This window comes from Lithobates pipiens, unplaced genomic scaffold (assembly GCF_037356315.1).
Source record: "Lithobates pipiens isolate NorthernLeopardFrog02 unplaced genomic scaffold, aLitPip1_a1.2 Scaffold_22, whole genome shotgun sequence".
NCBI classification, from domain to species: domain Eukaryota; kingdom Metazoa; phylum Chordata; class Amphibia; order Anura; family Ranidae; genus Lithobates; species Lithobates pipiens.
Window position 1 is genome coordinate 197,650,882 of NW_027507784.1, and position 22,022 is coordinate 197,672,903.

A 22,022-nucleotide genomic window follows, 5' to 3' on the forward strand; every position below is an offset into this window, starting at 1 on the left:
GATTCTCCAGGGTTTCTCAATCCTCATAGCCACTGGATCCTGCTACTGTCAATCACAGCCCATGGCCGAGTCATGGCTGTGTGTGTTATATTGACACATAGGGCGAGGCTTAGGAGAGTGCACGCACCAGTGCCCACAAAGCAAGAGGCTTGCTATTGGGGGCACTAGCTGAAGAGGAGGAGTCAGGAGTGTCGCAGCCTACCTCCCTCCCCACACATTTCTATTGGCCCACTGTGATGGGCATATGAAAAAATTGGGAAAACAGCGCTGTCCAAAAAACGTTAAAAATTATATATCCGCAAGACAAAAATTATATTATAGATTCTTGCTGCAACTTAATGTGAGATACACACAATGTAAAGTAATTTAACCACTTCAATACTGGGCACTTAAACACCTTCCTGCCCAGACCAATTTTGAGCTTTCAGCGCTGTCGCACTTTGAATGACAATTGCGCGGTCATGCTACACTGTACCCAAATGAAATTTTTATAATTTTTTTTCCCACAAATAGAGCTTTCTTTTGGTGGTATTTGATCACCTCTACGGTTTTTATTTTTTGCGCTACAAATAAAAAAATTCCGAAAATTTTGAATAAAAATGTATTTTTTTTGTTTCAGTTTCAAAACCTAGTAAATAAGTACGTTTTCTCCTTTACCGATTGGCACCAATGAGGTGGCACCAATGAGCGGCAAAGATGGGCACACTTGGCGCCACAGATGGGCGGCACACTTGGCGCCACAGATGGGCGGCACACTTGGCGCCACAGATGGGCGGCACACTTGGCGCCACAGATGGGCGGCACACTTGGCGCCACAGATGGGCGGCATTGTATTGTTATACTGTACTAATGGATGCCAATCAGTGCCAAACAATAATGCATGCCAATCAGTGATGCCCATTGTGGGCACTGATTGGCATCCATTGTGGCACTGACTGGCATCCCTGGTGGTCTAGGGAGGATTACCTTTTTCTGGGCATCCCTGGTGGTCTGGTGGCGTCCCTGGTGGTCCAGTGTGGGCATCCTCGGGGAGGCTGTGCTGATCGATCACAGCCTAGCCTGGAGTGTTGTGGAGCAGTGTGATCCCTTCACTCTGTCAGCATTTGTTTTCTCACCTGTATCTCATCGCCTTTCGGGAGCTGTTCATCCGTGGGCTTTTAATCCCCCCTATTCCATACATGAGATTTATCAAAGATTAATTGTTTCAGTCACCATTTGGGGATCTCTTTATTGGTCCGCTCTCCATGTCCTATAGGTGTCTCTATCCAATCGTGTCGGTGGGGCTCTGGGTTGGAGATAGTGTATTTTTACGACCACCCCATGTCAATTACTGGCTCCCATGAAGAAGCCTTTGTTTAGGCGAAACATGTTGGGACTCCATCAGAACAGCCAAGTATAATTCCAACTGAACCAATTAATCAAGTGTGGATATTTTACCCCCAACCATTGTATTGGTATCTGTAATCTTGTAACTTGATTTTATTTTAATTATGTATAATAAAGCTTTTGTCTATTTTTACATCATATAGTATGTGTCTCTGCACTCCCCCTTGTGGGGGTCATCTTTCTCTTTTTCTGAATTGACTGCATAGCACCGTAATAGTCCCGTTTCGTCCTTTTCCTTTTTTTCATTTGACCTTTATTTGGGATGAGGTGCCTTGATAATTTTTTGCCCGACCTGGTTTCTCCTTTTTTCTAGCTAATATAAAACAAATTGCAAACTCACAATTTCAGCCGTATACAAGCGTGTATATACAGTACCGTGCCGGCTGACTCTCTCTCCCTGGGGTTGAGCGGCGTGCTGACGTCAACGCCATTCCCCGTTGGTTTAGGAAGGACGGTCAGTGTGAGCGAGAGAGAGCCAGCCGGCTCGTTACTGTATATACACGCTTGTATACGGCTGAAATTGTGAGTTTGCAATCTCTGTTTTATTTGTTAAAATAAAAGTTTTATATGGAGTAATGCTATTGGACCCTTTCTGTTTTATCTCATTAAATGATTGTGGTTGAAACGGGAGACGTTCCGAGGAGGGGATACACAAATTGGAGATATCAGCAGTGTCTCTTAAAGGACCGGACTGATGGTTTTAGTTGCGAGCACGTGTGATCTCCCTAAAAAGAGATCTTGCTAGCTGGTAAGCCTCACTGAATCTAGTGGTGGAGGAATTTCTCTCTGGGTGCACTTGTTCTATACTTTGAGGGTGTTGTGTACGGAGTCACCTAAGGGGACTGAAGCCTCATCTTCTTATCCTCCTCCCTTTTTTTTTGGACTGTTTACGTTTTTAATATTTTTCATTTTTCTATTGATTTATTTGTGTTTATATCAATAATTTGTACACAAGGCGGAAGAATTAAGTTTGTGTTATAGTGGTAACACTATGATGGACAGCCTTAGGCCTCATGTACACTGCTGCTGGTAAACAGACGTTCAGAGGCAGCTTCTTTTTTTCAGCTGCCCCTGAACTCATCTAATGTTATCCTTATCAGTACATGTACACTGGTTTGTTTAATGTCATTTTTAGGCAGTTGAGTTTAACCACTTCAGCCCCGGGCCAATAAATAGCCTAAGGACCAGAGGTCTTTTTACAATTTCGCACTGCACTGCTTTAACTGGTAATTGCGCGGTCATGCAATGTTGTACCCAAACGAAATTTGCGTCCTTTTCTTCCCACAAATAGAGCTTTCTTTTGATGGTATTCGATTGCCTCTGCGATTTTTATTTTTTGCGATATAAATGGAAAAAGACCGAAAATTTTGAGAAAAAATGATATTTTCTACTTTTTGTTATAAGAAAAATCGAATAAACTCAAATTTAGTCATACATTTAGGGCAAAATTTATTCAGCCACATGTCTTTAGTAAAAAAAATGTCAATAAGCGTATATTTATTGGTTTGCACAAAAGTTATAGCGTCTACAAACTAGAGTACATTTTCTGGAATTTACACAGCTTTTAATTTACGACTGCCTATCTCATTTCTTGAGGTGCTAAAATGGCAGGGCAGTACAAACCCCCCCAAATGACCCCATTTTGTAAAGTAGACACCCCAAGGAAGTTGTGGAGAGGCATGTTGAGCCCATTGAATATTTTTTTTTTTTTCCCAAGTGATTGAATAATGACACAAAAAAAAAAAAAAAAAAAAAAGTTTACAAAAAGTTGTCACTAAATGATATATTGCTCACACATGCCATAGTTATCTGTGGAATTGCACCCCAAAATATATTCTGCTGCTTCTCCTGAGTACAGGGATACCACATATGTGGGACTTTTTGGGAGTCTAGCCGCGTACAGTACCCCGAAAACCAATCACTGCCTTTAGGATTTCTAAGGGTGCAAATTTTTGATTTCACTCCTCACTACCCATCACAGTTTCGAAGGCTATAAAATGCCAAAATAACACAAAACCCCCCCAAATGACCCCATTTTTGAAAGTGGACACCCCAAGCTATTTACTGAGAGGCATGTTGAGTCCATGAAATATTTTATATTTTGCCACAAGTTTCAGGAATTTTACAATTTTTTTTTTTTTTGCACAAAGTTGTCACTAAATGATATATTGCTCACACATGCCATGGGCATAAGTCAAATTACACCCCAAAATAAATTCTGCTGCTTTTCGCGAGTACGGGGATACCACATGTGGGGGACTTTTTGGGAGCCTAGCCACGTACGGGACCCCGAAAACCAAGCACTGCCTTCCGGATTTAAATATAAAATGCTACCAAAAAAACTGTTAGCGATCGCAGGGATCAGGCCTGACTCTGCGATCGCTGCAGTTATGTGTTTAGTGTTTTGTAAGTGACAGTGATCGATCGATACTGCACTTGGGTGGGCTGGGCAGAGGGGCAAAACGCAGGTGCTAGCAGGTATCTGGGCTGATCCCGCTAACAATGCGTTTTTTTGGAACCCTAAACTGCTGGGGACGCTAGTATAGATCTGATCAGATCAGATATTGATCTGTTCAGATTCTATACCACTACGGGAGGTGTATGCTTTGCGCGTGGGTGTTAGCGGTACTGGCACTAACCTAGCGCTGCCTGGGGCGACGCAGACCCTGACCCTAAAACCTAATTGATATCACCCGCCGGGTGATCAGGGGGTTAAACCTTTATTGGGTAATAAATGGTGGGTGCCCTGATGCTATAAAAAGCAAACTAACCAGAGTCACCCGTAACACTTATACAGTGATCACTGGTGAAAGGGTTAACTAGGGGCAAGCAGGGGGTTCAAATTTTTATTAGGTAGTATATGGGGGTCCCTGGCGCTATATAAAAACCTGACGGGGAACCTAAATAACCAACTGGCTAACCAGCGTCACCAGTGACACTTATACTGTGATCGCTGGTGAAAGGGTTAACTAGGGGCAATCAGGGGGTTAAAACCATTATTGGGTAGTATATGGGGGTACCTAACACAATAAAAACCTGGCGGTGAACCTAAAAAAATAACTAGCTACCTAACGACACTAGTGACACTAATGCAGCGATCAGAAAAATGATCGCTTAGTGACACTGGCAAAAGGAGGTGAAAGGGTTAACTAGGGGCAATCAGGGGGTTAAAACCATCATTGGGTAGTATATTGGGGTACCTAGCGCTATAAAAACCTGGCGGTGAACCTATAGAAAAAAAAAAACTAGCTACCTAGCGACACTAATGCAGCGATCAGAAAAATGATTGCTTAGTGACACTGGCAAAAGGGGGTGAAAGGGTCAACCCTTTATTGGGGGATGGTAGGGGGCTACCCTGGACCTAACACTAACTGCCCTGACAGTTTTTACTGTTACAACTGACACTGAATGCAGTGATCAGTAAATAAATGATCACTGCAATCAGTGACACTGTGACTGGGGGGGGGAGTAAGTGGTTAAAGGCCTTTTTTGGAAAGCAAAAAAAAGGAGTTCAGACGCTGAGTTTAGAGGCATTTCAAGTGCGAAACGTTTCTAAATGCGGTAACTTGCGTTTCATTTACAGGCGTTTTTTATTTTTGGCTATTTAAAATCAAATGAAATTAACTTTTTTTTTTTCAGACGCTTCCAAGCACAAACGCGGCCAAATGGACATTTAAACATGGGTTACTATCTAACCTGTAGCCTGTTGTCTGTGCGGTGGCTTTTATGTAGGAAACATGAAGAGACAATTTTTCATGAGAATCAGAGATCACATAAAGCCGATTAAAAAGAAAAGAATGGATATTGCCATTAGCCGGCACGTTGGCATTCATCATGCCTTCAACCCCAATACAATTAAATTTGTGGCTTTGGAACATGTTTCTTTGGACCTAAGAGGGGGCAGTGTGGATAAAATTTACCTTCAAATTGAAGCAAGATGGATTTATGATTTGAAAGCTACAATTTTTCCAGGATTTAACAAAAACCTCAGTTTCAAGCCTTTGATTTTTTTCCTGCTCCTCTTTTTTCGTCTCACAATTTATTTGCCATCTATTTAGAATTATATTTTGTGCATTTTTAGTGTTTTCACATTATTATAATTTTGATTTCTATTTGGTGTTGTTCATTTGATTAATTAGAATTCGTTTTTTTGTTTAATATGATTATTCAAATATTGCCACCTGGATTTCATGATTGGTTTTGTGTTTTTTTGTAATATATAGGCATGTTTGATGTGCGTCCCGGCTCATATGTGGTAAGGTGGTCCTACCCATTGTGCCTAGATGTGTGAATGTTTTTTGCTTTCCATTATCATTCACTGCCTTTCCTTTGGGTTCCCGCATCTCTACATCATTTTTCCACATAGACACCCAGGGCACTGTATGACTTGTCATGCTGTTGCCCACCACAGCGATGCGCGCTTCTTGGGCCAAGGTTCCTGGTTACGTTTGCGTTCCCGTTACGGCCTTCTATTGGCTGTGTTTTACAACTTGGGCCTCTTCCCCCCTATTGAGCTTGGTAGTTGAGGAAGTGATTTTTTGATCTGTGTGGCGGTGGCATTGTATCGCCCCTTGTTTACAGCGGCGATGGCGCTCCATCTCCTCCGTCCCCCATTACATTGTGGGGATTGTAGGCTCAGGGCTTCCTTAAGCCCTCTAGGCATGCGCAATATCGCTTTTCTGTCTGCATCGAACCGGTGATGTCAGACGCCAGCTCAATGGCAGGGAATTATAAAAGCCAGCTTTGTCAGTCCTCGTTTGTGCCAGAGGACATGACAAACTATACGAGCCCGAGTTTTTTGGTAAGTGATACTGCCTAACTTAGCCTTGCACTGCTGCTATTTAGCCACTCTATTTGTATGAAATGACATAGCCGTTTAATTTCGTTTACATATTTTTTCAGAAGGGGAAAATATATAAACGTAAATATATTTGCTACTATACTGGGAGTTGATATCTCCTTTGCCATTATGCCCCAAATTATGCGGCTTGTCGTTTCGTATTTTTTTTTTAAATTTAACCCATCGTATTTTTCCTTTTTTTGGTATTTTGTTTTCCGCATTTGACCTCTTGCAATATCAATAACTATGCTGCTTATTGAAGTCTACATCTTTAGTCATTTTCCTCTTGGGCCCTACGAACTTGATTTTAAGTAACAAAATCATTTTCAACGTAACGGTAGATAGAATTGCCAATAGTATTTTATTCAGTATTGGAGGATGTTTATCTAAAAAGTAGGGGTACCATTTTGTTGCATAAATTTCAACAAGGGGGATAAACATTATTTATATTACTTTTTTGTAGCTGGACTTTTTAGCCTCTACTATTTTTGCTGATATTAGACCTGTGGGGTTACCAAATGGTTGCATTTCATCTGGCAGTGGTTTTAGGTGGTTTGCTTGGTCTGGGGTAAACAATATTCACCATTTAAGTGGTGTTTTTCTTTCAATATGTCCTCTTGCAATTGTTGATAATGTAATTTTGTATGCGTTTCTTTTTAAACCTAGAGTGTTTATTGTTTGATTAAGCATATCTGCGAAACATGTCGGGATAACATGCGACAATATATCTCCATTCAATTCATCTCTTGATTATCTAGACCATCACTGTATATCATTGTTGTTGATTATACTATTTTAACTATGTTTTGAATAAATAAAATGTATATAACTTTGTATTATATTCGCTTTTCTTTTTGAAAATAAGCACTGTCAAAAGCCCCACTCATTTTCCATTAATTATAGTGGGTTACCATCTGTCAAGTTAAATCGTTCAGAAGAGGTTGTAAAACCATCCCGTGTACATTAAGCCATACTGGCAAAAAGGGATGTGCAGGAGACAGGAAGGTTCAAGCCTATCTGTAAGTGTCAGAGCTCTGCCTATCAGTGCAGCCAAGCATTTGGCTGTTTCGGTTGCTGCATTCTGCAATATACAAAATGCATATTGGTTAGTATTGGTTTAAAGTGATACTTTGAATCAACTTTATTTCAATTTCAGTTTTAAACTATTCTCTTTAACCACTTCAATACTGGGCACTTTCCCCCCTTCCTCTGCCCAAGCCAATTTTCAGCTTTCAGTGATGTTGTTTGGGTACAGCGTAGCATGGCTGTGCAATTGTCATTTAAACAGCGACATGTTTATCATTTTCTTCCCACAAATAGAGCTTTCTTTTGATTGTATTCAATCACCGATTGTTTTTTGTTTTTAGCAAAAAATAAAGTTTCTTTGTTATAAAATTTTGTAAATAAGTTTACTCCTTCACTGATGGGCACTGATGAGGTGGCACAGATGGACACTTATAGGCAGCACAGACAGGCACCGATAGGTGGGCACTGATGAGTGGCAATGATTGGCACTGCTGATTAGGAGGCACTGACAGGTATTGCTGGTGGGCACTGATTGGCATGTGTGAGCACACATTGGCACCAGGGATGCCATTCCTGGTGGTCCTGGTTGAGCATCCGAGGGGGGCTGTGCTGATCCCCACCCTGTCAGAGGAGCAGCCGATCAGCTCTCCTCTACTAGCGCCCATCAGATGTGAGTGAGGAAACTACGATAAACGGCTATTCCTGTTTACATCGTGATCACCCGTGATTGGTCATGGCTGATCACATGGTAAGAGTCAAAGACTTTTTACCTAGATCTGGTTTGCTGACACGCCGCAACAAGGATCGACGTGATGCATGCCCCCTGAGGCATGCAGCAGCTTGTTAACCTGCCCGCGTCATATGACAGACAGTCAGGATATCGCAACCACTTTGCCGACATCATTTTGCTATATGGCGAGTGGCAAGTGGTTAAAATATAAATATGTTTTTACTGTATGCATACTATTTCAGTTTTACAAATGACATTTAATATATAAACCAGAAGGTGAATAAAAAAATATATAAAATTATCACATAAACCACCTTGTAGCGCTCGACTTGTAGAAAAAAAATAATATATACAACAAAAAATATCATTGATTTCAATATTGTGTTTTCCCAAAGTCTATATAAATTCGCATATACAAAATTACTTATAAATCAAAAAGCAATAAAATATAAATGCAAATGTGAAACAAAATAGTCCATAAGAAAAAAATCTAAAGTGAAAAAAACTTTTCCTTGTGTGAAAATCAGTGTCCATATAATGAAAGCCTTCACCACACCCTCGGTGTTCGTGACCCCCCTCGTTGGAGCACTCACCAGCTGCAGCGCTCAGCACTCTCGTGTTGAGCTAAATAAGCGTTTTAGATCTTTTTAGTGATGTCAGCAGATGTTCAGCAATCACTTGCAGTATAATTCCCTTAAGGTATCACTGGAATTCCCCCTCAAACCACCTCAGAGAAAGAGAGAGACTTTCCATAGTGTAACACTGTAAAAATCTTTTAATCTCGATAAAAACCACTCATTATTGCACTCACATGAGCATAACTTGAACAAAAGCACTTCAAAATCACTCCAATCCTCAGCAACAGGTTACTTTCCTCCAAGGCATTGGTGGTCACACTAGATACTGGCAGGATTAGCAGCACAAATACTGTCTCCAACTCTTACTTTCTGCTGTTTGGTACCTGACAGCGAAGCATAAAGTTTGAAACCAGCGCCACAATCTCCCAGTCCTCTCTCCTGTGTCAACTCCGCCTCAGCTGTAATGCTTAGTATGTCAAAAGATAGTTGCCAGATAGCCACGCCCTGACATGTTTCGTCACAAGACTTCCTCATGGGATTGGCTATCCGGCTCCCAGTTCAGCCCTTTTATTCTAATTAAATGGCAACCATCCCATAATACCCCCGAGGATACCACGCCTCCGCCATCGAATACTATTGGGTGTCCGCACAGTCTAGTCAGTCAATCCCCGCCCGGCACAACCTCCCCCATCTACGTAGGTTCAGTCACCAAGCGTGTATAATCGAAACAGCCTATCATAACGCTCAAACGTCCGCCGCCGATCCCCTATTCGGCATACGTGCGTCTCCCCAATCGCGCATGCGTGGAGCCCCGCAGTTTCACATTCATGCTCAATAGCATTCAATCCATGCCGTACTGCGCAAGCGTCACCCCTCTCACCGTACCGGCTTAGGATCAGCGCGACGCGGCAGAGCCCCCAGCTCTCTCCCCGTCATCATCACACCGCTCAGTCGCGCATACGCAGTTCCCACTAGACATCACTAGATAGAAGCACTTTCTCCAAGTTCTGCTACCACCCAGCCTCATATCGAAAATACACAGGACAGCAGACCCTCCCTTCCCCCTAGGCGGATGATCCATTGATCGCACATCTCCCAAGTCTAGCAGCATTGCAATCAGAGACATCCCCCCAAGTGTCAGCGGTCAAACAGATCGAAACCCATACACAAATGCATAAGTCTCCTTAATGTCTTAACATTATGCAAAGAGCTTATCTTGTTTAATACACTAAAGCCCACATATATGCAAAAAAGCACTGAGTGTTATTAAAAGAAATAGGACGAATTTAACCTCATCCAATAAAAATAATACATCCCTAAAGGCATAAATAATAATCCCTGAAGGCATATGCTCCTAGGAGTATTAGCGACCTCCTCAATGGTGGTATCCAAACAAGTGACATTATAACCCTTTTGTATAAACCTATTCTTCAAGACCCCAGATTGGATAGCAAAATCCTCATCAGTAGTACAATTACGGCGGACCCTTAAAAACTGTCCCTTCGGGATGTTCCTGATCCAAGAGCGGTGATGACCACTCCTCGTGGACAGGTAACTATTCCGATCTGTGGTCTTGAAAAATACAGTTGTTTTCAACTGGTCCCCCTCCCTTTCTATGGTCAGGTCCAAAAAGTTGACACTCAAGCCTCTTGCAGTTTTGTGGCATAGATCATGTCCATCCTTCCTGGAGGGGCTCAAACCGGGTAAGGGATCTCTCCCAAAGGGAAACTAAATGGATTTTTTTGATGAGAAGTTTGACACCAATGGGAATGAATATTGAACTGGATGTCAATAGCTTCATTAATAATTCTTGATATCTGATTGGAAATTTGAGGGGGTTAGATTCTTTATTTGGGGGTAATACCCTTAGCAGGAGACATTATTAGTGCTGTATAACCTATGGGTGAAGGACCCCTATATTTTTGACCTTAATGTTGGTTAGCCTGGGGGATATATTTATAGAGATTCAGGATAAGGGAATTTTAGGCTATGAGTAATTGGGGGGATGGTATTTGCGTTATGTTCATCTGTTCCAATTATAAGCTAGGAGAGAAGTTTATAGTTTACCGGTATTATTTTATATTTTATTGTGCTAGATATAGATGTGGAGGGGTGCGCCTGTGCACACTCACATATGTGCAAAGTTTTTAAAATGTGTACACTCATTATGTACAAATAGTTAGAATTGTCTAAGAAAGTACGCTCATATAAACGTGTATAAATGCATGAGTTCATATTTTGTTTTTCATTATGTTTGCCGAATTTGTTCTGAGATTTTATTTGTGATTATTGGGATAAGGTGCACCTTTGGGATACTGGGATGCACTATAATATCAGTATACCTGGATTCATTTATGCTAATGTAAACTCTGAGGCATCGGTGATACAGGGATACGGTAGTTGTGTGTGTTTTTTATATATATTATATTTTTTTAGTATATATACACTTTAGCATATGAGGAGTATTATTTTTATTGGATGAGGTTAAATTCGTCCGATTTCTTTTAATAACACTCAGTGCTTTTTTGCATATATGTGGGCTTTAGTGTATTAAACAAGATAAGCTCTTTGCATAATGTTAAGACATTAAAGAGACTTATGCATTCGTGTATGGGTTTCGATCTGTTTGACCGCTGACACTTGGGGGGATGTCTCTGATTGCAATGCTGCTAGACTTGGGAGATGTGCGATCAATGGATCATCCGCCTAGGGGGAAGGGAGGGTCTGCTGTCCTGTGTATTTTCGATATGAGGCTGGGTGGTAGCAGAACTTGGAGAAAGTGCGTCCATCTAGTGATGTCTAATGGGAACTGCGCATGCGCGACTGAGCGGTGTGATGATGACGGGGAGAGAGCTGGGGGCTCTGCTGCGTCACGCTGATCCTAAGCCGGTACGGTGAGAGGGGTGACACTTGCGCAGTACGACATGGATTGAATGCTATTGAGCATGAATGTGAAACTGCGGGGCTCCGCGCATGCGCGATTGGGGAGACGCACGTATGCCGAATAGGGGATCGGCGGCGGACGTTTGAGCATTACGATAGGCTGTTTCGATATACACGCTTGGTGACTGAACCTACGTAGATGGGGGAGGTTGTGCCGGGCGGGGATTGACTGACTAGACTGTGCGGACACCCAATAGTATTCGATGGCGGAGGCGTGGTATCCTCTGGGGTATTATGGGATGGTTGCCATTTAATTAGAATAAAAGGGCTGAACTGGGAGCCGGATAGCCAATCCCATGAGGAAGTCTTGTGACGAAACATGTCAGGGGCGTGGCTATCTGGTAACTATCTTTTGACATACTAAGCATTACAGCTGAGGCGGAGTTGACACAGGAGAGAGGACTGGGAGATTGTGGCGCTGGTTTCAAACTTTATGCTTCGCTGTCAGGTACCAAACAGCAGAAAGTAAGAGTTGGAGACAGTATTTGTGCTGCTAATCCTGCCAGTATCTAGTGTGACCACCAATGCCTTGGAGGAAAGTAACCTGTTGCTGAGGATTGGAGTGATTTTGAAGTGCTTTTGTTCAAGTTATGCTCATGTGAGTGCAATAATGAGTGGTTTTTATCGAGATTAAAAGATTTTTACAGTGTTACACTATGGAAAGTCTCTTTTTCTCTGAGGTGGTTTGAGGGGGAATTCCAGTGATACCTTAAGGGAATTATACTGCAAGTGATTGCTGAACATCTGCTGACATCACTAAAAAGATCTAAAATGCTTATTTAGCTCAACACGAGAGTGCTGAGCGCTGCAGCTGGTGAGTGCTCCAACGAGGGGGGTCAAGAACACCGAGGGTGTGGTGAAGGCTTTCATTATATGGACACTGATTTTCACACAAGGAAAAGTTTTTTTCACTTTAGATTTTTTCTTATGGACTATTTTGTTTCACATTTACATTTATATTTTATTGCTTTTTGATAAGTGATTTTGTATATGCGAATTTATATAGACTTTGGGAAAACACAATATTGCAATCAATGATATTTTTTGTTGTATATATTATTTTTTTCTACAAGTCGAGCGCTACAAGGTGGTTTATGTGATAATTTATATATTTTTTTATTCACCTTCTGGTTTATTTATTCATATATTTAAGTAGCGGCTGGGGTAGGGTTGTATATGGCGCAGTGATGATACACATAGTTGGCGAATTTTGAAGTGTGTATCCAGTTTGGACATTTAATATATGACAAAGGAATTCATCATGTATTAAGTAAAGATACAACATGGCAATTTAACCACTTCAGTCCCGAAAGAATTTGGAAAAAAAGCAATACGTTTTACTTTTTGCTATAATAAATTATATTTATTTATCAGGACTGTGACAGATAGGACACCTTTGACACTATTTTGGGACCAGTGACATTTAAAAATAACCACCGATTACTGTATAAATGTCACTGGCAGGGAAGGGGTTAAACACTAGGGGGTGATCAAGGGGTTAACTGTATAGTGTGTAAGGGAATGGGCTGCCAGGGACATGACAGATCACTGCTCCCGATGACAAGGAACAGTGGATCTCTGTCGTGTCATCTGGCAGAACAGGGCAATGCCTTGTTAACACACAGAGTGCGCGTGTGCGTGCCAGCTAGGCAGCTAACACGGAGGGATGTATGGGTACGCCCTTTTGCCCACCCATGCCATTGTGCCAACGTATATAATAGTGCGCTGGTCAGGAAGGGGTTAAGAAAAGATTGCAGTTTTTCAGTGTGTGATAAGCACACCAAAGGCAGGACCAACTGTATAGCATTACAGCTCACTCTAAAAAGCCTTAGGCTGGCTATATATTTAGGAATGTTCATTCAAAAATGTTTAATAAAATGATTTGTACATGCAATTACCAGGCGAATGTCATTCAAAAGAATGCTTTTAACATTCCATTTTGTAGTCAATGTAATTTCCTGAGCGAAAACCACATACACTGGTAAAAAATTGTTCGTTTGAGAGAAATTTCCCATCTTCAGATTCTCATCACTGTGGTTGAAAACTAATATTGATTTGATTCCACTAACAATTAGAAAATTGAATGCTCTTAAAATGAAAAATTTAGAATGAAATTCTGCTAGTACACATTGTGCCTAATTGTATATCTCTTACCCCATTTGCGGATATCTAGACAATAACCTTGTACATCTAGGGTACAACCCTACGTTTGCTGTCTTTTCCATACTGTGCCTTTTTCTTCATCTGAAGACAAGTCCCGTACCATGGGGATACTGTAGTACAGGGGTGCCCGACTTTTTGAGGAGCGAGGGCCACTTTAGCAACTTGGAAACCGGTCATGGCCCACGAGTGTAGCTGGCGGATGGCAAGTCTGTGTCCACTCTGCATATGTAGAGCAGACATAGATGCAGCCCGCTCTACCCTAACTGCCCTCTGATTTGCCCAGACAGAAAGGACAGATCCCCTTCTGTTTTTTTAAGCAGATCGGATTGCAGATAGGCGGGTATAAACGGGCATGTGTCTGTTTACATCTGCCGCTCTATAGAGGTGAATGGAGGGTCCAATTGGGTCCGCCTGAAAAACAGACAGGCAGACCCGATCGTGTGAAAGGGGCCTAAGGCTGCTTTCACACTGATGCAGTGTTATTTACCTGCATCTCAACTGACCTTGATCTTTGCTTAGCTTATTCCTGCAGCTGGTTGTTCCTGTCCCCCAGGTGGTTATAACTGTTGGCTGCTGCTGGCTGTCCTCCGGGGCTGGTACTTCTGTTGGGTACTGCGGACAGGTGCTGGTACTGCTGGCGGATACTAGTACTGCTGGCTGGTACTGGTACTACTGGCTGGTATTGCTGGTGGGTACTGCTGGCTGGTATTGCTGGTGGGTACTGGTACTGTTGGCGGTTACTTCTGGTTGGTACTAGTACTGTTGGTGGGTAATGCTGGCTGGTATTGATACTGCTGATGGGTACTGGTGGCTGTTACTGGTGGTGGGTACTGGTACTGCTGGCTGGTACTGGTGGCTAGTGACTGACACTGTTGGCTGCTGTCCGAGATCGCAGGTTCCCGTGCATTAGTGTGACAGAAGCATGCAGCTGCAGTAGAGAGCAGAGCCGATGCTTCCTGTCGCAGATGGAGTACATTTGGTATCACTCCCTCCTGTGAAGGAGCCGGCCCTATACAGGAAGCATCGGCTCTGCTTCCTCTAGCAGTGGCTCCGTTCTTCCCGCTGATGCTCGGAGATGGCAGGTCGGGAACCCACGATCTGGGCTGGCTGACCCATCATCCCAGAGCAAGACATGGCGGGCCACATCGGAGGGTTCCGCGTGCCACGTGTGGCCCACGGGCCAACGGTTGGGCACCCCTGCTGTAGTATATGAGGTTATCTTGGTTGACTGGTCGTTTATTCATTTATTTTCCTATTATAAGGCTACATTTATATATGTTATTCGACTGCCCAACATTACTTTTCTTGTCTGCACTATATATGTTCAACTATCCTTGCTCTATGCCCCTGTGGCGACACGTGATTTGACATATAAGATGTAACAAACTGTATGGATATCTTGACATTCGTTGAATACCAATTGATTATTGCAAATTTTCTTCTGTATAGGCCATTATCTCTGCTGCCAAATCAATGGGGTCCTCAGGAAGCGCCTGTGAAACGTGTCAACATTTTTGGCATTAGACTTGTTGGCAGTAGACCTAGGCATGTTTTCTTCTTATTATGGTGTATATCTTCTGTCACACTGATGCATGTTTGTAAACTTTTTTCTTTTTTGCAAAATTTGTATATAATAAATTTAGATATTTTTATATTACCCGTGTGGCCATCCTTATACTGGTACCAGTAATGCCCAATATTTTCTAGTTTGCTATGTATTGTATGCTGACAAATGGGCAAAACAGTACAAAAACAAGTATTCCTGTTTTCTGTACACAGCAAATGCACAGAGATAGAAATACACAAGCAGCTGTCTACTAATAAAGAGGTGATCATGTCAGAGGACATGGTATATATAAATGATCAGGAACAAGGCTGACTGGTTATTGACTATTAGTAATTTTACAATGGAACATATATCAACATTCCTTCTGCATGAGGAAAATCTACAGATTGTTGATGGGTTTGGGTTATAGTCTTGAAAGGGGACAGTAGTAACAAATGTCACGCTACCCACAAGTAAGGCTGATACTTATTTCAGCTTGGAATAAGTAAACATCCTTAATCACCCAGCAGATTAGTAGGGAAATTCCATCCTTCAAAGTTACCAAAATCATATAAAAACAAGGAAACTGCAGGAGTATAATATCAGTTTTAGGTGGTTTGGAATTTTAAAATGGCTTACCCTTTGATGAAGGCAGAGGAGTGCTTGTCCTAGCAATGTACTCACTCAAATCATCCCTCTCATCCTCTGAAATCTGTAAATCTGCAGCTGGGTTGTTTTCAGTATACATTGCTTTGTCGTCTTCTACATTTTGTAATAGGGCTGAATTAATCAATGAAAGCTGTTCGCTTTTTGCTTTTTCCTCTAAAAATTGTTTGCGTAATTCACTTTCCTCCACAAATACATGAGAAATAAATTTGGTAGTTCGCTGACGTCCTTCATCTTCCATGAAGCCCTGAAATAAAACACGAAAGAAAGAAGTTTCAAAATGTTCATTAAGCTAATGTTCCATTTTCCCCACATTGCTAAATAATTAATGAATAATGGTCCAATTGATGGCATAGCTATAAAATAGTGGCTTCCACAGGCTAGCTTAGGATGATGTTGAATGTGATCTATAAAGCTCTATGGAGCCAGTACTGGTGGAATATAAAATCTCCCATCTCCTCTGTGACGAATAAACCTGGAAACAATAAATGATTTTATCACTTTCAGTTTCAAAGTTGTCATTCCATGACTGTTACAACAAGAAAAGCAGCTAATCAAGCAAGATTAATACTTTGTTAGCTGCTTTAGAGAACAGGGGAGACATCAGCAGCTCTCTAAAGACTACCTGTCACTTGCCTAAAGCTATCAAAAGAGGGCTTTGTTAGCCTCCTTGCGATAGCAATAAAGATAAAATAAAATGAAAAATATGTAATTTACATAAACAACCAAAAAATAAATAAAAAATTATAACAGCACCCCCATCCCTCTGTGCATATTCACAAAAGCAAGCGTAGGTCCGGCACACATATGTAAGCAGTGACTGCATACTAGCCGTACCCAGCCCTACTCGGCTATGCTCGGCCGTACCCAGCCCTACTCGGCCGTACCCAGCCCTACTCGGCCGTACCCAGCCCTACTCGGCCGGGCATCGCCGAGTAGGGCTGGGTACGGCCGGGCATCGCCGAGTAGGGCTGGGTACGGCCGGGCATCGCCGAGTAGGGCTGGGTACGGCCGAGCATCGCCGAGTAGGGCTGGGTACGGCCGAGCATCGCCGAGTAGGGCTGGGTACGGCCGAGCATCGCCGAGTAGGGCTGGGTACGGCCGAGCATCGCCGAGTAGGGCTGGGTACGGCCGAGCATCGCCGAGTAGGGCTGGGTACGGCCGAGCATCGCCGAGTAGGGCTGGGTACGGCCGAGCATCGCGGATTAGGGCTGGGTACGGCCGAGCATCCCGGATTAGGGCTGGGTACGGCCGAGCATCCCGGATTAGGGCTGGGTACGGCCGAGCATCCCGGATTAGGGCTGGGTACGGCCGAGCATCCCGGATTAGGGCTGGGTACGGCCGAGCATCCCGGATTAGGGCTGGGTACGGCCGAGCATCCCGGATTACACAGGAGGACTCCTCGGAGGTGACGATGGCAGCAACCCCCCCTTCAGAACAGAATGAGGTGGATCGGGACATTAGGACTCTCCTGCAAGCTCTCCCCACCAGGTCTGACATTGAGGCTCCGATTATCCGTCTTGAAGAGACTCACCGGAGAGACATTCAAGAAGTGAGGTGAGGTCTCTACCTTGGTGACGACAGGGGAGGCCTCGGTCTCTTCCCTGGAGGGCCGGGTGATGGCTCAGGCAAGAGACCACCATAGGGACACCGCCATCGCTCTCCAGCTTCACCTGGAGGAAATTGAAGACCGGAGCCGCCGTAATAGCGTGTGGCTCCGTGGGATCCCAGAAAACGTGGAAACGGGGGACTTGGGGACGGCAGTGCTGGGCATTTTCCGTACGGTAGTGGCGGACCCAGACCTGGCCGTGGAGTTAGACAGAGTTCACAGGACGCTGGGCCAGAGGTCGGCGGACCCCAGTAGACCCCGCAATGTGCTGTGCAGGTTCCACCGCTACTCCCAAAAAGAAAATGTCCTCCGCCAGGCATGGGAGCACGGAGATGTGGATGTGGGGGGTGCGCAGGTTAAACTCCTGCCAGATCTGTCCAGGGCAACCCTTAAACGCAGGGCTTTACTTCGCCCCCTTCTGGATCTTGCAAAGCAGAGAGGCTTCACCTATCGCTGGAGTTTCCCCCTCTCAGTGACATTCAGGAAGGAGGCCAACGCTTTTACCCTGCAGACGCCTACAGATATACCGGCTCTGTTCCAGTTTTTAGAAGCTGACCCAATCCCAATTCCGGACTGGCTGCAGATTCTCCAGCGTCCATCTGGCAGACCGGACTCTTTTCTGGTCTGTGGCCCACTACCTCCCCGCCAGCAGAGAGCAGGATGGAGATGACTGTCGGCCTCAAGAGACACCTAGAGTGAAGGTCCTTTACACCCACCACCCTCGTCTCCCACCGTCATATGGAAGGTTGTCACCTTCCCTAGGGTACGTTCTGGAGGACTGCGGGCACCCTTCCTTTTTGGCGTCTGGGGGATTTAGTGGGGATTTGCCTTGTTTCTCCCTTTTATTTTAATTTTATTTTTTTGTAACCAGGGATGGTGCGGTGTCCCCGTCCACTCCCCCCTCCAGTTTTCTGGGTCTACACTTGCTGACCCGCAGAGCTCTGGTCCTGATGTTTTCACTGACCAGTGGAGATGATTGGTTTTGACCACTCAGATTCAGAGCCCAGTTTGCACCCAGTGGTGTTCTGACCTATTGTATCTGTGATCTGGAGGACACCGGAGGTTCTCTGGCAAGACATCCACTGGCCCTGCTGAGGGGAGAGAGAACGGGAGCTTGTGGTATTTCCATCTCCCTTACAGAAGTCTGGGGGCAAAGTCTCTGCATTTGATGGGCCCGGGGTGAGGGGAGGGGGATGGCTACCCACACTTTGTCTCTCTAGTGGAAAGAAGATCCGTTTGCAAATCTAAGTAGTTGACAGGCTTGGGAAGACTCGATGGTGAAGAAACTTTGACCCTGGGGACCAACATTCTGTGGATATTTTGGGGTGATGGGGTGGAGGGAGGGATTATTACTGCACAACATGTATGTGAATGCTGGTTACCCTTTTTCTCAATCAGGTTGGGTGTGTTATCTGTGTTGCGTAGCGGGGCCCCATAGCGGGGAAAGGAATTCCTGCGTTAGCTTTCCATATCCAGAAAAGAGGCTCCATTTAGAGGTTGGCATATATTTCTCTAAATTTTTTTGTTTAATTTTTAGTTTATCGTTGCACTATATGTTATATTTGAATGTCGGGGGCGGGCGGGAAGGTCTGGGGGTTCGCCTCTCGGTCCTGTCTGTCCACTGTCCCACATAAGTCTGCGCTCTATATCCAGTAAATTACTGGTGAGTGCATAAGCAGATTCCTGCTGTTATAGCACTGTTCCTAGCCACACGTCCTCGTGTTGGCAATTTAACCCCTGTTTTTCCTACGCAGACCTTGGGCCGCATTCTTTACCTCTACTCTCTTTTTCCATTCACCCTTTCCTTCTCCTATTCCTCTCCCACCACCCGGGCCCCGTCTTCCTTTTTGCGGAGGCACTCCCACTTTCTGTCCCTTAGTCGCTGCTTCCTCCTCCCTGAGAAGCGATGGCAGCCTCGATTATAGTAACCTCTCTAAATGCTAGAGGGCTAAACCTCCCTGAAAAGCGGCGTATGTTGCTACAGGATCTGTGGAAATCACATACCGACGTGGCCTTCATTCAGGAAACATTTTAAAAATGACAAGCTCCCCCTTCTCAGAACCGGACTCTTCCCTCAAACATATCATTCCACTAACCCGTCATCTAATTCCAAAGGGGTTTCCATTTTGATCTCTAATAAACTGCCTTGGCGTTGCCAAGATGTATTAGCTGACCCTGAAGATCGTTACATTTTTCTTAAAGGCCAGATTGGAAACGCCCAATTCACGTTTGCAACAATATACGCCCCCAACGGCCACCAAGACAGATTTATCAGGGCCACACTAGACAGACTGATGGAATACAAGACGGGCCAATTAATCCTGGGAGGAGATTTTAACGTCCCCCTGACGCCCTCCTCTGACACCTCCACGTGTTTCTCTTCGATCCCTGTGGCAAACAGAAAATGTATAGCAAAATCCCTTTTAAGGACCCAGTTAGTGGACATTTGGCGCTTACAACACGGGGGAGAAAGGGACTACACCTTTTATTCCCCACCACACAAATTGTACTCGAGGATAGATCTCTTCTTAATACCACACGACCAACTACATTTAGTGAGCTCCTCCTCCATTGGGTTAATTATGTGGTCCGACCATGCACCCATCTCCCTCAATTACACCCTGGCTGCCAGACCCTCACCTAGATCTGTGTTCTGGCGCCTTAACGAAAGCCTTCTCCGACTACCTGAGGGACTGACGGAGGTCTCTAGAGATTTGGTCCTCTTCTTTCAGAAAAAGAACTTACAGGGGAGCGACCTGGGGATTCTTTGGGAGGCCCATAAATTTGTCATACGAGGAACGCTTATTAAATTGGGGGCATGCCTTAAAAAGACACATGACGCGCAACTCTCTACTTTACTCTCAAAATTGGCCTCCTTAGAAGCAAAGCACAAACGTGCTCCTTCGCAACCATTAGATCTAGAGTTACAGACGATTTGTACTCAGATTAAAGACCTGTTACATTATAGAGCGAAGGCGGCGTTACAATTCTGCCGCAAAATGACTTATGAGTCTGGAGATAAGTGCGGGAGGGGTTTGGCCAATTTAGTCAAAGACTTAAAATCTAAATCATACATTCCCCTGATTATAGACCTGAAAAGACAGAAAGATTATACCCCTGCACAAATAGCAAGAAGCTTTGGTGATTTTTACACTAATCTTTACAACTTACCATCCTCTGGTACCAAACCGGAAGACAGATAACTACATCGCTAATTCTCGTCTTCCCACACTTCTGCAGGATTTTCGGGAAGTCCTGGGACTTGCCGATTTCTCTAGAAGAGGTGCAGAGAGCTATAGGATCCCTGAAGCTAGGTAAAGCCCCAGGTGGCTTTACAGCCCAGTATTACAAGACCTTCACCCACATTCTTGGACTGCGCCTGGTGACTTTCTTAAACGCCCTGGGTACGGATGGGAGTTTCCCTGGAGACACCCTTAGAGCACACATCTCCTTGATCCACAAGGAAGAGAAAGACTCGTTCCTCTGTGGGAGCTACAGGCCCATTCCCCTCCTTAATTTAGACTTGAAGTTGTTTTTCAAAATCTTAGCGACCAGGCTGGCACAACACCTTCAGTCCCTCGTGCATCTAGATCAAGTCTGTTTCATTCCCGCCAGGGAGGCTGGGGACAACACGGTGAAAGTACTTAATATCCTACATGTGGCGAAATCCACACATACCCCGTGTCTTCGTGAGCACAGATGCCGAAAAGGCTTTTGATCGTGTGAGCTGGGACTTCATATTCTCAGTTCTCCGGCATATTGGCCTGGGTGTTCGAATGATGAAGTGGATAGGTAATATCTATTGGAGCCCTTCGGCCCAAGTAAAAGCAAATGGAGTGCTATCAGCCCCTTTTACAATTGGGAATGGAACCAGACAGGGATGTCCCCTACCCCCCCCCCCCCCTACTGTTTGCACTGTCGTTAGAACCTTTTCTCTCTACCATTAGGCTAAACCCGGATATATCTGCTCTTCAGGTGGGTGCCCTACACTGCAAAAATTTCGGCTTACGTGGATAACATGTTGTTCTCCCTGACTAACCCTAGAATCTCCCTTCCAAATCTTCTCCGGGAATTTGCATCCTTTGGGACTCTATCCAATTTAAAAATAAATCTCTCCAAATCGGAGGCTATGGCGATTCCTCCTCAAAGGTTACGGGAGTTGCAGGCTAATCATGGCCTCAAATGGACCAATACAGCGTTAAAATATTTGGGAATGCTCATCCCTACAGAGACTTCACATATATTTAAACTGAACTCCTCCCCCTTGCTGACTAGGACACAAAGTTTACTAGATAAATGGCATACAGGCCTTCATTCCTGGTTTGGGAGGTACAATCTGATTAAAATGAGCATACTACCCAAGTTAATTTACCTTACCCAGGCCCTGCCAATACATATCCCGATCTCATATTTTAAGCAAGCACAGGCCCTTACTACCAGTTTTGTTTGGGCCCACAAAAAACCTAGACTTAAACGCTCACAAATGACGCTTTCCAAACAACATGGCGGGCTAGCGCTTCCGGATCTTCGGAGGT

General features: G+C 44.1%; 1 protein-coding gene across 2 annotated transcripts in view; it reads right to left on the bottom strand.

The window, feature by feature from the left end:
• Positions 1-22,022, bottom strand: part of GTF3C1 (general transcription factor IIIC subunit 1) — a 377,991-nt gene that overhangs the window by 240,366 nt on the left and 115,603 nt on the right. For both annotated transcript variants that reach the window (XM_077448810.1, XM_077448811.1), the window contains exon 9: positions 15,852-16,125. In XM_077448810.1, the coding sequence (XP_077304936.1) occupies positions 15,852-16,125 (274 nt within the window). The remainder of the gene's footprint in view (positions 1-15,851; positions 16,126-22,022) is intronic.